The following is a 14,640-nucleotide window of genomic DNA, read 5'->3' as shown; positions in this document are numbered from 1 at the left end:
CACAGGAGCTCAGAGAGTTCCTGTATGTGATTGTTATAACAGCCTTTCTACCCTAGCCCCTCTTATTCTCTCATTTATTCATTTGATATAAAAAAGTTGTATTATCTACTTATCCTTTATTCTTATTACTAAAATGAATTTTTTGAAAGCAACAAAGAAAAATTTTTACAAATAATACCAATTAGGACTAAGCAACTCACAAACAGACTGGTAATGAGAAGTAACTGAATTTATGAAGATCTATGCCTGGATTAAAAAAAAAATCCATGTTCTGTATGTATGTGTGCTGTATGGTGATCGGGATCATCATGGTCATCCTGGGATATATAGAAATCAATACATTGAGCAGAAAGCCTGGAAAATGCAGTTTCATTTGAGCTCAGTTTGACACTTTGCTGCTGCAGGAATCAGTAGTCTCAATCACTGCTCTTCCCATTGCATTCGGCACTTACCAGACCTCTTGAGTGAATTGACTCATCTCACTAAATGAGAATAAACCTTTTTTTTTGGCCCTCTGTGGTTTTCTGATGTCTCCGTGAACTGACCCAGTTCACGGAGGAGGAGCATGAGTGCCAAAGCTTGCTTGAAGGAGATGTTGAAGAACAGAGCACTGCTTTCAGTGGCAGGAAGCTGTTAGTTTCACGCAGATTATTCGTGGCAATCTTTCAATTTATCAAACAGCAAAAGTTATCAAACACAAGTGCACAACTGAATATGGTTTTCTTTAGTTGAATGAAAGAAAGATACTTATATATGGATGTTTTTGTGTGACAGCTGCATCTTATGTTAAGAGCACTGATGTTCAAGCTATCAACATTAAATGTGAGTTGGTTACAGTGATCATGTTACAAACTGTCATACTTTTACCAAAGGAAAAAGAGATGCATTCCTATCCTCTGAAACAGTAATTTCTGGTAAAATAAATTCGGGTGTGAACATTTCAAAATACTGGACGAGAACAAGAAGAGGTTAACTATCAATGTAAGATAGGCAGTTATTACCCAAGCATCAGAGAGCTACATCCCCAAAACTGCTTGTCTTTCTAGGTGTTCTCTGTTTGGTGTCTTAGATTTGTAATCTCAAAACACTGACTTTGCTGCTGTCTAAATGAGAATTATGAAATATTTTAGCTTTAATTTCATTTCCAGGTTTTCGGAATTTGCATATCGATGATCAGATAACCCTTATCCAGTATTCCTGGATGAGTCTAATGGTTTTTGCGATGGGGTGGAGATCATACAAACATGTCAGTGGTCAGATGTTGTATTTTGCACCAGATCTGATTCTAAATGAGTAAGTAGAATGTTCTTGTGTTATATGAATGACATTCTGAACTTTTACGTGCCAATGGGAATGTGACTCCATTGAGGCCAAGGTTTTATTTATTACTTGTTCTATTTCAAAATCAACAGCCAAGTTCTCTGACTGTATCAAAGTTCAGTAACTTTGGGAGGGGTTTTGTGGGAACCCAAACTATTCTGTGTACATGGTCAAGCAAAACCAGTTCAAATAGCATTTTAATTATCTAAGAGAAAATAATAATTATGCTGTCAGAAGATTTACTTCAATTCATCTGAATAAATCATTTAATGTTTATGAAATGGAACCGAGTCTGGGTTTTTTGGGTTGTTTTTGTTTGGGTGGGTTTTGCAAATAGTTTGCCTATAATCTAAATGCTCAGTTTTGGCACTTTCTGATAAAAATTTGTTTTCTAATGTGCATCTCTTGTTAGAAAAGTACATTTGTTGTTAGAAATTTGTAGTTGTTGTTAATAATCTCAGTCTCGTGATTTTATATTTTTTGGTTATAGTACATGGGAGGTTTCCAGGAACAGTAAAATATAATTTAATCCTGATATTTATTTTTTCCTTAATACATTTTTCTCAGTTTGTTTTTTTTTTTTTTTTGTACTAAAAGAACTGCTATGAAGCAAGCTGGAAGAAAAACAGTTGTTTTGTAAGACATATGGTTTCAGGATTAAGTGGTGGATTTGCAGAAGATCTAGACACCTGATTTTAAAATCTATAGGTGTGCAAAATCCTCCCAGTGAAGTTCTTTAAAGAAGATATTCAGCAGAGCTGACCCTATAGCTCCTGACCTTTTCTCTTCCAGATGACCTTTTCTCTTCCAGTAAATCACTGTAAGGCTGTTGAGTAATTAATTCTTTCCCATTTTTATTAATTGTGCTGTAAAAATTGGAATACTTAGAAGTGATGAGATTGAAAGAATTTCTGACTATTTTGTTGTCCTAGCATAGTCTGATAGATCTTATGGTTACATTCAGAAGAAACACAGAGTGAGATGGCCTTATGCAAGTAATGTCATGTCATAATATCATCCTGCTTGTGGACCACTGCTGGCACCTTGTGAACAAGACTTTAAGTGCTTTCTTTGGGAATGGTGTTGAGATTTTTGAACCCTGATTATAGTCCACCAGGGACAGTTACGTATTGTCAGCTCAAGATCATCTATGCTGGGTGCTGACAACATATTCCTCTCTTGGTTATAGAACATCTCATCAGGGTCATACCAGAGATGTTATAAACAAAGAGATATAAAAAGTAATTGATGCACTGAATCATAGCTGCAACTATTTATTGGAAATCAGTTAGCTTTTAGATCAGTAAAATGTAAACAACTTTGTTATCTACAATGATATCTAAGCTTGTACTTTCATGTTCTCTTTAAGCAAGTGTTGCTGCTGAACACTGCCAAAGAAGTTAACTGGCCTCGTCACGTGTCCCCATGACTTTAGATAAGCTGGACTAAACACTCTCTGGCTGCACTATGAAACAGATGAGTTTATATGCCTGAGAGGTACCTCAGAAAAAGCCATTCATTAGCGGGTAGAGGGATCTCTGACATGACTCACCTCGTAGGAGTGCAGGCACTAATGCCAAAATCACAGGAGTGTGTGCCTAGAGGTAGAAAGAGATAATGGAAATTCCTTCCATGATTCTTTCCATGTATGATGCAGGAGCATCATACACCGTAGTTGTTTCATAATTACCATGAAACCACAATCCAAAGCTTATGTCACATCCAGTCTATCATTTAGTGAATTGAGTTTTTATGCTTGTCATGAAGGACATGTTTGGTTGCATCCATTTCAGATCAAGAAAGCCAGCAGTGCTAATTTGATGAAGATTTCTTAGTATTGACATCCTACAGGTACTTACTGTTGCTTGTACTTAGCAGTGTCTGAAAATTTGAGTAAGAACCCTGGAAGCTGCTATTGCACTCTGTAGATGATAATTAGGAAGAGATGCTACCAAAAAATAATAGAAAACGAGATTCATGGTAGATGTAGAAACATGTCCATTAAGGTCTAAAAGATAAGATTTCTATGTTTATGTCATTTAAGAGCTGGTACGAGATACCAGATGTTGAACAACATCGAAATAATTTTCATTGAAGATAACAGCAATACTTTAACAAGAAAAAAATTCAATGCATTGAAAAAGTCTTCTCTAAATGGAAAATATCTTCTGCTTTGATTGCTGAGGTTACTATCTGCAGTCAGGTTGGAATGCTGATCTGAACCCCCTAGCTGGCGGGGGAGCAAAATTTAATCTTCCTGTTATTGTACCTAATTCATCTGGATTGAGATCCAACTATTTAAAATCAGTCCAAGTTACTGGATCATCAGGTTAATGTGTAGTGAATTCATACTAGATTAGAAACTTTGTAATGCTACCACTGCAGTCATTTCAGTTGAAAATTATTCTCCTAATATGTATATGCAATAATACATACTCAATATATCAAAATCACAAAGAGAAAAGTGGTATGGAAGTGCTGCAAAAACCCCAGAGTTTTATGTATTTCCTGTGTGATTTGTTCTGGTTACTTCTGTGCGAGTTTAGGAAAGGTATTAATGTCTCTGTTTACTTAGCATGTAAGATTTTTAACTGTTTCTTTAATGGCATAACATGCTACAAAATAATATCATTGCTGTTAGAAGTACCAGGCTAGAGTTGCTACGAAGTATTTTGATACAGAGATTTTTACAAAAGCTAAGAACAAGTTTTCTATAGACTTTCAGATTTAACTTCAGTTCTATGCTTTGAAATCTTTACGGAGATACAAGAATCTATGGACTTCTAAAATAAGATAGTACTCCACATTAATCATTAGGGTATTTTTAATTAATAAACTCCCCTTATTTTTGGTGATTAGTGTTCAGCTTTGGTAGTTTTGTTTTTTTTCTGGACAGCAGTAACAGATTAAACATCCAAAATAGTAGCTCATTCATTGCAATAAAAGGCTAGCATAGGAACAAAAGAAATCAGCAAATTGTTTATGTGTATAAGCTTGTCTTTAATTTTTTTGTAATGGGATAAACTGCTAATGACGTTTCTTTCAAGCAGTTAGTACTGGAGCCATTCTTTGTCTTTGTTTTCATGGTTTTTAATTTATTTTTTTTACCTTTTCTGGGTGTAAGACAGAGGATGAAAGAATCATCGTTCTATTCCCTGTGTCTTTCCATGTGGCAACTCCCACAGGAATTTGTCAGACTCCAAGTCAGTCAAGAAGAGTTCCTATGTATGAAAGCACTGTTACTTCTCAACACAAGTAGGTTCTCTTCTTTCTTTGTAACACGTCACTGCTAAAAGAGCTTTGAACCGTGTTGTTTAACTTGACAATCACTAAGCTCTCTGGCTTAACAAATGGAAGTGTCCTAGATGGAATGTTAGTATTCTAAGACTGAAAAATATTTTTTTCTAATGTTTATAAAGAACAAAGAACTTGTGATTCATTGTTGGTTTTATTGTGTATAAAGATAGTGGGGAGATGTTGGATCCCTTTTGGCATATGGCTATACTGTGTTGCACATTTTCAAAACAACTGTGCAGTATTTCTGGCTGGAAACATCCAGTGACTCTACACAGACTTAAAAAACCCCAACCAAACCAAAACAACCTTAAAAGTATTAAGATATATTTAAAAATATTTAATAAATTATCAGGACTGAGGGCTTTATCTTGACCAAGATCTTAAAGCATGTTTGCTCAAAAGAATTAGGGAAATGGACATGACAAACAATACTAACATTTATTCAACTTTTTATAGTTAAAAATAAGTGAAGTTTAGCAAGGATGAAAACAAATGGAAATGTTTTTCTTTGGTTTGTTTCTCGGGAAACAAAATCCATGGTCACTTAATCATGTGGATCTTTTAAAGAATGCAGCATACGGCTGCATTCCACTTTACATAGGAAATGTGCTTGTTGGTGAACTTGTCTTCCAACATTTTCTCTGAAATACTAAAATTTATATCTGCTGAGGCCATAATTGTTAATTATGAATCCCCAAATAAAAATTTTTAAGTACAGGTGCTGTTAGCAATGAGAATAAGCACTTTTGAAAAATACGATTGAAAGAATGTAAAAGTCTGATTCTCAACATGCAACAGAGTCAGAGGAAAGATGTGCAAATCCTGCATGACCTGCTTCTTGGTTTTACAAATTTTAAGTAATTGATAAGGAATTAAATGTTAATCCCTCTCAGTCTGTACTTGGCTGGTACTTATATAAACCCATTCTTAAACAAACAAACAAACAAAATCCCCTGGTCTCAGCAGAGAATAAGTTTGAAAATATTAAATTTAGCTCATATGAACATGGAAATGACTAAGAGAATAGCACAACACCATACACTCAGCTAAAGCAGAAAAGATAATGTGGATAAAAATCCCTGTCTGATGTAACTCCAGTTGCTTTGTTAGAATATGAATATATTCCTGTTTTAAATGTTTTCTGCCTTGTTTTCATCACAAATAAACTCCCTTGTCTATCTCTGAAATTTCAGTTAAATTTAGATGTTTGTGATATTTCAGCTATCTCTGTTCCAGAAAGTTCATGTCAAATTCTAAAAAGCATTAGAATGGTTGGTCCAATCCTTCTCATTTCTGAGTGCATCAGTTTAACAGAATTAATCCAGTTATCTTTCTTTATCAACTGCATTGCACTCAGAAGCTGGTCTTTAGGATGATATGTTTATGTATATGCAAGAAATTACTTAAAAAGAAATGAAAGTGTTTCTACCTGTTCTGATAAGTTTTGCTCTTTGTTCTCTCCTGCATTTATTGTCTTATAGGAAAAAACAATTTGTCAGATCTTTGGGGAAAAGGAACACACCTAACAGTTGTTGCTGAGACATTTAGTAAACGTTTGGTACTGTATAAATAGAATTCCATGAAAGTATTTTCAAAAAGCCATATAACCTCACTGTTTTAAAGGGTTTTTTTTAAGACTACTTTTATTTCAGTCATGATACTCATCTTAATCCACTTCAAATGTAAAAGTAGAACCATTTCAGGCTTTTGTATACTAACAGTAAATCAAATCTAATCCTTTAGTCTCTCTTTGTGCCTTCTGTTCAATTTATTATTTAGATGAAATGTTTTTGACTTTTTTAGATAATACCAAAGAAACAGTAATTTGAATTAAACTGAGCGTCTGTCTTGATAAGTTTCTAATTCTGAATGGACCTCCAGCCAAAGTTTTAACATTATATTTGATTTTACAGGTTGTTCTTTGAGTTGGATGTGGCTTAAATGTAATGCTTTCCAGATTTCTGATTTAAGGGAACTTCTAAATTTTGTTGTATGAGATTTTGCCTCAGTTTGTGCCACTAAATAAAAGCATCCTCATTCTTGACATATATTCAGGGGAAGGGAACAGCTCGACTAGATAGCACTGAGGAACTTTTTGTCATTAGGCAGGAATGTGACTGTCTTTTTGCAGAATGCAGAGGAAAAAGGCCATTCATTGATGGAACATACCTTTAAAATTCATTTGCAGGGGAAATATAAAGACTTAATTGCTGGTTTAGAGGTGTAAGTCAAGGATAGCTTCCATCTAACCCTAAACTCCATCAGAGTTTATATCACTTTATATGAAAACATTCCTTAGTTCTCTATAAAACTGCAGTTAAGAAATGTCGGGAATCAACCAGGCTTTGAAAGTTAAGATATTCTTTTTCCATGACACTTACCAGTTGTAGCCACTAACAGGTTCTTTTCTCAGTGTTCTCTCCATGTCCTCATTTTGATTCTCACCCCGATCTTTAAGAGATGAGGGAGTTCAACCAATTTCTCCTCCTTGTTAATTTTTCTGAAAAGCTGTTCACCTTTAAGACTCTGATCTGTTCTATTAAGTGGAAGAGGTTCAAACAGAAGGCCTGAGCCCTGGCAGCTGTACTGTCTGCACTACTTTAGAGCTGTTAGTTCATTCCTTGATTCCATTTTGAAGCACTCCAGCTAGATCTCTCTACCACAGATTAGCTGTGAAGAGGGCAGAGCCTCAGCAGTGTAACCGTGAATCAGTAACGTATTTCCTCAAAGGCAGCAGTGGTTCTTTTAGCCATATTTCTTTTCCCAGCAAACACATGTAACTGAAGCTTAGGGGTATTTCTCAATAGAGACAATTAGCAAAATGAACTGACTACTCCTGGTATATCTTTTTAACTAATCCTTTTAACTAATTGTATCACTGTTTTTGGATTAACTCTTGAATGGGAAGAAGTACCTGGCACGTAATAATGAATTGCACTGTACAGCATGAAATACTGTAAATTGTTCCTGTACTTTAAATTTCATTGCCTTCAAAGTAAATTGTAGCTCAACTGGTTTTTTGGTTTGGTTTTGCTTTTTTTGGTTTTTTTTTTGTTTTTTTTTTAGTTCCTTTGGAAGGTCTAAGGAGTCAAAGCCAATTTGATGAGATGAGAACAAGTTACATCAGAGAACTGGTGAAGGCAATTGGTTTGCGCCAGAAAGGCGTTGTGGCCAACTCCCAGCGTTTCTATCAACTTACAAAACTGATGGATTCCATGCATGATGTAAGTTTATTTGTTGATGTGTTCTGCTCCTCACGTAAGAAGAAACTGGTATCTCTTAAAAGTAATTCTATGGAAGGGAGTAGTCAGCATTGCTGAACAATACAAAAAAACAAGAAAAAATCCTTTATTGTGTATATTTGTGTGAATAGATAGCGATATACTCAACATCAGTATAAGTGTTGTGTACATATTTTATGGTATACAATATCAAAGTATTTGTGAAACATGCATTAGAGTGCTGCCATTTTGTTTCTTTTTTAGTGTAACATAACCAGTACAGTTGTGGGCTTTGGTAGGGGTGGCGTATATGTCTGTGTGAGCATGGGTGTATTTGTTCAGGAAAACAGTGGGAGGAATAGGTTCAAGTTGCAAAGTCAGACTACTAAAAATTAGTGAAAGGCAACCAAGACTGGTTTTGCACCCTTGGTTTAACTGGTTTTATGTGTATATTCTGTACCACTTTTTCAGTATCTGTCTATGTTTGGGAATTCAATAATTTTTGAGAATTCTAGATACCAAGCTCTGGGCATTTTTGAGCTCAGTGCTAGTTGTGTGGAACTCCCAGGGAGTTCAAGGTGGACAGGATCTTTGCATCTTGAGAACTCAGCAGATCTGCATTTTATATTAATTCAATCTCTTCCTTTCAAATGCATACAGTAAAATAATCTGTGAGGGAGAAAAAGAAGGAGACAGGCTTGCTGCAAAATAGAAAGTGATATTTGGTCTGTGGAGTATCTTCATTCAAGTCCCATTTCAGCTCAGGCTGATAAAGTGATGGGAGATAGAAGGAAAAGAAAAATCGTCACAGTGGAGACATTGTGTGATGTTAAAGCCTAGGGTAGCAGAAATAGTATGATATCTGACAACATAATAGTCACTGGTCTGAAATAAAAATTGGAACATCTCAGAGACTCCAGAGGAGATTTAATAGTCACGTGTGGAGTAGTTGCTTTCAAGGGATGAGAGTCATGACACAGATATGATCACATGAAAGCCATGGCAAAGCTCACAGGTAAGTGGCAAATGCTGTGTCTCAGAGCAGCACTTAAATAGCAGGAAGTGACCAAAGCACAGTGCTTGAGTGTGAGAGTGAGATGAAAGGTTGAAAGCTTGTTAAGTAGTTGCTGTTGTTCACCGCATATGTCATGAGTGAGGGTGATACTACTTTGTAGTATTAGTGAAGCTGTGGTTTTATATGACATGCCATAGCTATATATATTTTTTTTGCCATTAATAGGGTCTGAAAAATACCCTCATTACTGATTCAAAAAAGGACAGGGTAAGGTATAGAATGATGTCAGCTGATGAATGCATAAGTGATTGACAGCATGTTTATGTGGCTGCATTACTGTTAGCCTGATTGATCATGTTTGTATTTTATCAAATCCAGCTGGTGAAACAGCTCCATCTCTTCTGTTTGAACACATTTCTCCAGTCCCGTGCACTGAGCGTTGAATTCCCTGAGATGATGTCAGAGGTGATTGCTGCTCAGCTACCCAAGATTCTAGCAGGGATGGTGAAACCTCTTCTCTTTCACAAGAAGTGAAAATCTCTTTTCTCTTATCATAGAGATGATGCCTGGGTCATTTTTTGTTTGTTTATTTTGGTCAAGATTTTGCAATGTCAGGACTTCAGCATATTTGACATGCTTGCCCTGCCGACTGCTTTATACCTGTAACATACACAAGCCATTGAAGCTTGATGTACATATTGTGAGTTCCTGATTCCTTAACTGCAAAAATCACAACAGTCATAACAAATGTTTTGTAAAATTGTCTAAGCTGCTTTTTAGATATGCCTATGAATGACAATGAATAGACTTTCCAGATTTCTAACAACAGTTACACGTTTTTCTTACATATTGCACACTCTTGAATTTCTGGTATGACATGATGCAAAATTTTTACTTCAGTACATTGTGTGCATGAGTACATGTGGGCATGTGCATAATATAAGATTTTGGAGGAATTAAAATAAATATTGCCCACAATTTCTTATGGATATTTTACTTTTTATTACTGCAATGCCGCCATGAGTAACTAAAGTGCTAGGCATATGGTATACATTCATACTCTCATCTGTGGTCATGTTGCATTGAAACTCTTAAGTCCTGCAGACTGTTTTCTGCAGCATTCAGTGGAGTTCTTCTTCAAAAATCAGAAAGTTTAGGAAAATTTAAGTGTGTGTTACACCCAAAGTAATGTGTGTGCAAACCCACTAAGCTTTGATTTGTGTTACTTTTCCTTAAAAGTTCAGCACTTACTAAAGCTAAATCACTTAAATTCATCAGCTCTTACATTCTGTATTTGAGAAGCTTTAAATAGAGATGTTTTCACTAACTGCAACTCTTAATATTCTTAATGTTTTGAATTCCAATGCTGAACACTCAATCAGCCATTAGCATCAAATTATAGTGAGATTAGATGCAAAAAGTAATGGAAAATATGACTGCAAATATTTTGGTACACATCAGACTAATTTCAGTACGATTTAGTGGAGCTACATATTTTCTTATTTAAAAGCATGCCATTATAAATGGGGTATTTGTAAAAAAGGAATTGGACTCAGCTTCATACATTCAAGAAGAATGACATGTTTTACATAAAAGTGAATATTCAGCTGAAAATTATAATGTGATGGTGTTTGTTCCTTTGATGTGGTTATGAAACAACTCATGCATTTAAGGCAGTTAATTGTAGTTATATTCAAACAACAAAGAAACAGATAAAATTGAAGAAGAATTTATGAGTCTATTAAAATATGACAAATTTTGCCAGTCATTAGAAATGGTATGTAAACATAGGAAATGGTGAGTTTCGTTTGGGTACTTCTGGCCTTATGCTTTTGCTTTTGCCCATGACTTGCTAGATGCCCCCACTGTGTGACTGTGTCCTGCTGGTGGTGTGTAGCTTGGTCTGTACAGACATATCCTTGTCACATGAACAAAGGCCCCTGGGATGTAAGTTCAGGATCCCTGGCTAAATCAGAGTGCCCCTCATTAAAAGTATAAGTGATGTTGCTTGGTGGTAAAAATTACATCTTGGTTCTTGAAAAAACTGTGGGCAACTGGCGAGTACAGGGATGTCTACAGGTGTCCTTACTGGTCGTAATTTACTAAAGCCAACGAAGAAGAATTTACATTACAACTGGGAATAAAAGCATTTTGAGATCCCCACATAGTAGTACAAAACCCATTAGAGCTGGTGCAAATGTGTGACTCTAGATGAAGTGGTATGGACAGACTTTTGTGTTAGTTGACTAGGTTTGTCATTTCTAACTGCCCAGGAAAGCAATGTCTTTCATACTCAATACAGTCTGACTTTTAACTGTGATCCTTAAAGCAATTATGTTTTAATAAATAGCACAAAATTCTTTATTTCTACATCTTGACGTTTGTTTCCTTTATTTTGTGTTTGCATTCAGTAAATACGATGCTCAGTAAAAAATTCCATTTCAACCATTCCGCTTTCATGTAACAACAGTATTTCCATGCATTCTTTTGGAATTGAAATATTGCCACATGATTTACCACTGAGTAAGCAGACCGTCTATGTTACTGTTTAGATTAAACTGATAACAGAAACTTCCCACACTAAAAATTACTCCTCATTCACCCTAATTCTGAAATTAGAAGACAGATCAGGGAATATGTTTGCCTTAGGAATGCATGGATCTGCTTACATCTGCCTTTTACTCAATCCCTAAGTGGCTGACATGTCACCATGTCCCATAAACATAGCAGATTAATCTGAAATGCACTATATTTGTCTCAAAGGCGTAATCAAGAAGGAAGAAAAGTTACCTTTTGGGAATAGATAACAAAGGTTAAAAACATTCTCAAATTGTATTTCTAAAAGACCTCTAACTCACAGAAAAAATTCCCAAAAGTTCATGGCTGTGATGAATTCACTATACAAGATAGAATGATTGGGTAATTGTGTCTGCTGTAAGAGTCTGAAACTCCTGTGATCATTATGTGATTGTCTGAAGTTCAAAAAAAAATCCAGCTATAAGCCCAGATTGTAAAATGGCTTTTAGTGTCCATTTTGATATTATCATTTACTCTGGGTTATACAGACACCATGAACAGTGGAAAAGGCCCTGGGGGTGCTGGTCAGCACAGCTGAACATGATCCAGGCTGTGCCCAGGGGGCCAAGAAGGCCGATGGCATCCTGGCCTGGCTCAGCCATGGTGTGGGCAGCAGGAGCAGGGCAGTGACCGTCCCCCTGTGCTGGGCACTGCTGAGGCCACTCTTCCAATGCTGTGCTCAGTTCTGGCCCTCACTGCAAGAAAGACCTTGAGGGGCTGGAGCGTGTCCAGAGAAGGGCAGCGGAGCTGGGGAAGGGTCTGCAGCACAAGTGCTGTGAGGAGCAGCTGAGGGAGCTGGGGGTGTTTATCCTGGAGAAAAGGAGGCTCAGGGGGGACCTCACTGCTCTCTATAACTGCCTGAGAAGAGGGTATAGTGGGGCAGGGAAGGGGGGGGGATGGTCGACCTCTTTTGCCAGGTAACAACTGGCAGGAGGAGAGGACATGACCTCCAGCTGTTCTAGAGGAAGTTCTGGTTGGATATCAGGAAGAATTTCTTTGTTGAAAAGGTGGTTAAGTGTTGGAAGGGAAGTGATGAAGTCACCATCCCTGGAAGTGTTCAAGAAATGACTGGACTTCCTTCTGTGGATTAGTTGATGAGGTGGAGATCAGTCAAAGCTTGGGCTCAAGGATCTTGGCAGCTCTTTTCCAAATTAAATGATTCTGATTCTATGAATGCTGATCAAAACACCTGATTTCTTCATTCCGTACAGAAATCTTGTGTTGTACGACTTTTCAACCCTGCAGCAATATTCAGAGAGCCATTACTTGACTTTTTTTACTGAGTACAAGGTTTTATAGTTGTATGTGCTTCCATCCTTTGTTTTAAAGAGCAAAGCATTTTTGACCTGAGCTTTACGAATAGGTCTAAATAAAAATCTTGTTTTGCTTCTCAATATAATGAGCAAGGCAGAACAATGCTGGAACTTCTTACGTTGCGTTAATACATTAGAAAGAAGAGGTTTCAGCAGATGCATTTTTCTTGTTTTCTGACATTTAGGATGTGCCTGATTACATTCTGAAGATATGAAACCTGTTGTATTAATTAGAAAGCTTACCAGCCATCTTCTACAGGCTTTTGTTCCTATCTATCACTAGAAGTTCATACACTGAATAATGCAGGCTGTGCCTGAAGCTAAGCATCTCCTGTTCTGTACAGTTGAGGTATTTTTGACCAAAGCCCCTCAGCATTACCTTCTGCTGGTAAGCATTCAAGTAGTGGAGCAAACAAACCAATCCATGAACTCATCTGCTTCGTTTGAGCTCTGCTGCTGTGATTCAGCTCTGTACAGGTATCATATTTATAATTTTTAAATAATGTTTTGGAGGTTGAAGTGCCTGGCCATGGCAGCTCACCTGTGTTTGGAGAGCTGAGACCTCCAGCCCCTGCAAGTCCTGCAAGTTCTCTTTGTCTACGAGCTGCTCCACAGCTGAGCTCTGTTGTGCTCTCTGTGGTCCAAGAAACACAAAAGATCAAACACTTGGCTCGTGTTTTCAAAGATCTCAGCTGTATCTGCAGCTGGGACCAGCCTTTAGGGATGGGGGGATGTGGGTTCCTTAATATCTAGTCCATGACAGAGGGAACTGTGGTCTGAGAAGCTTTCAGTTGATTTCATGGCACTTTGGAATGGCCTGGTTATATGTGTGCATAATAAACACACGTAATAATTTCTGATTTGCAGCTGTTTCTTCAGCTGCACTGCAGTTATGCTATCTTGTGCTATATGTGCAACAGTGAAAGTAAGACCTAAATTTGTATTTTCTGACAGTCAATGCCTTTTTAGTATCTTAGCTGGGTTCTTTTTTCTTTCAAATAGAGTAATAGGTCTCTCTAACTTTTATTAGAAAGGTGAGCTGCTTTCCTGTGTTCCTGCCCACACCCAAATACTCATCTCAGTTACCAGTGATGTGTCAGTAGCATGGACAGCAGGGATCCTGCAGGGATCCTTCCTTCCCGTCCTCTCCTCCCTGCCCAAACTTAACGCTGGTTTATCTGCCGAGCAGGGGAGGATGGGCTGTGCTCCACCCATGCAGTGCAACTCCAAGCACACATTTCTTGCCTTACATGCTGTTTGTGGCAGGCTGACCTTTCTTTCCTTCCGAGAAGTCAGCTTGCAGCCACAGAGCTAATGTCCAAAGCCCTCCCAACTTTCCACGGCTCGGAAGCCTGTGAGCATACTGCCAGGCTGGACTGTCAGCATTGCTGGATTTATTGGTTTGTACTGCTTTGTGTCATGGTGACCTGACTTGGACAGAGATTTGCTTTTAGTTTAGTTCTCTTTTTTCCTTGGAAGATGAAAAGGAAAAAAACCCTCTTAATATTTTAGGTATTTTTTGGTTTAAAATTTATGTGGGTTTTTTTCAATGAATGCTATTAATTTATTAGATTGACGTTGTTTGCATGAAGAATGGTACTTTAGTTTCTCAGATACTTGGACAGAAACATGCAGTAAAAGGTGACTGAGTGCATGGATATTAATAACTAAGTTAAAATGTATCTGTCTGTGTGCCTTAAAGAGAAAATAAATACCATCAGAAAATAGTCTTTAAGTGCTGTTGGAACTAATACATCAGTTGCATAACTTAAATACATGAGCAGTGCTGCTGCCTTGATGCATTTGGTCACTCACATTTAGGATTTTTTTTCCCCTGGGTTGAGCCCACAGTGCTCTGTATGAGGCATTTAAAGTATACATAGATGACATCAAGTAG

The 14,640-nt window shown here is 37.1% G+C and overlaps 1 protein-coding gene across 2 annotated transcripts in view; it reads left to right on the top strand.

The window, feature by feature from the left end:
* PGR (progesterone receptor) overlaps positions 1–11,223 on the top strand; it is a 33,267-nt gene extending 22,044 nt beyond the window's left edge. The window contains exons 5-8 of one of the 2 annotated variants that reach the window (XM_063394534.1): positions 1,149–1,293; positions 4,445–4,575; positions 7,684–7,841; positions 9,232–11,223. In XM_063394534.1, coding sequence (XP_063250604.1) covers positions 1,149–1,293; positions 4,445–4,575; positions 7,684–7,841; positions 9,232–9,387 — 590 coding nt within the window. In that variant the 3' untranslated portion in view covers positions 9,388–11,223. The other variant, XM_063394535.1, reaches the window with a different exon arrangement.
* Positions 11,224–14,640: the final 3,417 nt, after the last annotated feature.

The sequence above is a fragment of the Prinia subflava genome, chromosome 3 (genome assembly GCF_021018805.1).
Source record: "Prinia subflava isolate CZ2003 ecotype Zambia chromosome 3, Cam_Psub_1.2, whole genome shotgun sequence".
In the NCBI taxonomy this organism is placed as follows: domain Eukaryota; kingdom Metazoa; phylum Chordata; class Aves; order Passeriformes; family Cisticolidae; genus Prinia; species Prinia subflava.
The sequence above is the reverse complement of the archived record's forward strand: the minus strand, read 5'-3'. Positions and strand labels throughout refer to the sequence as shown.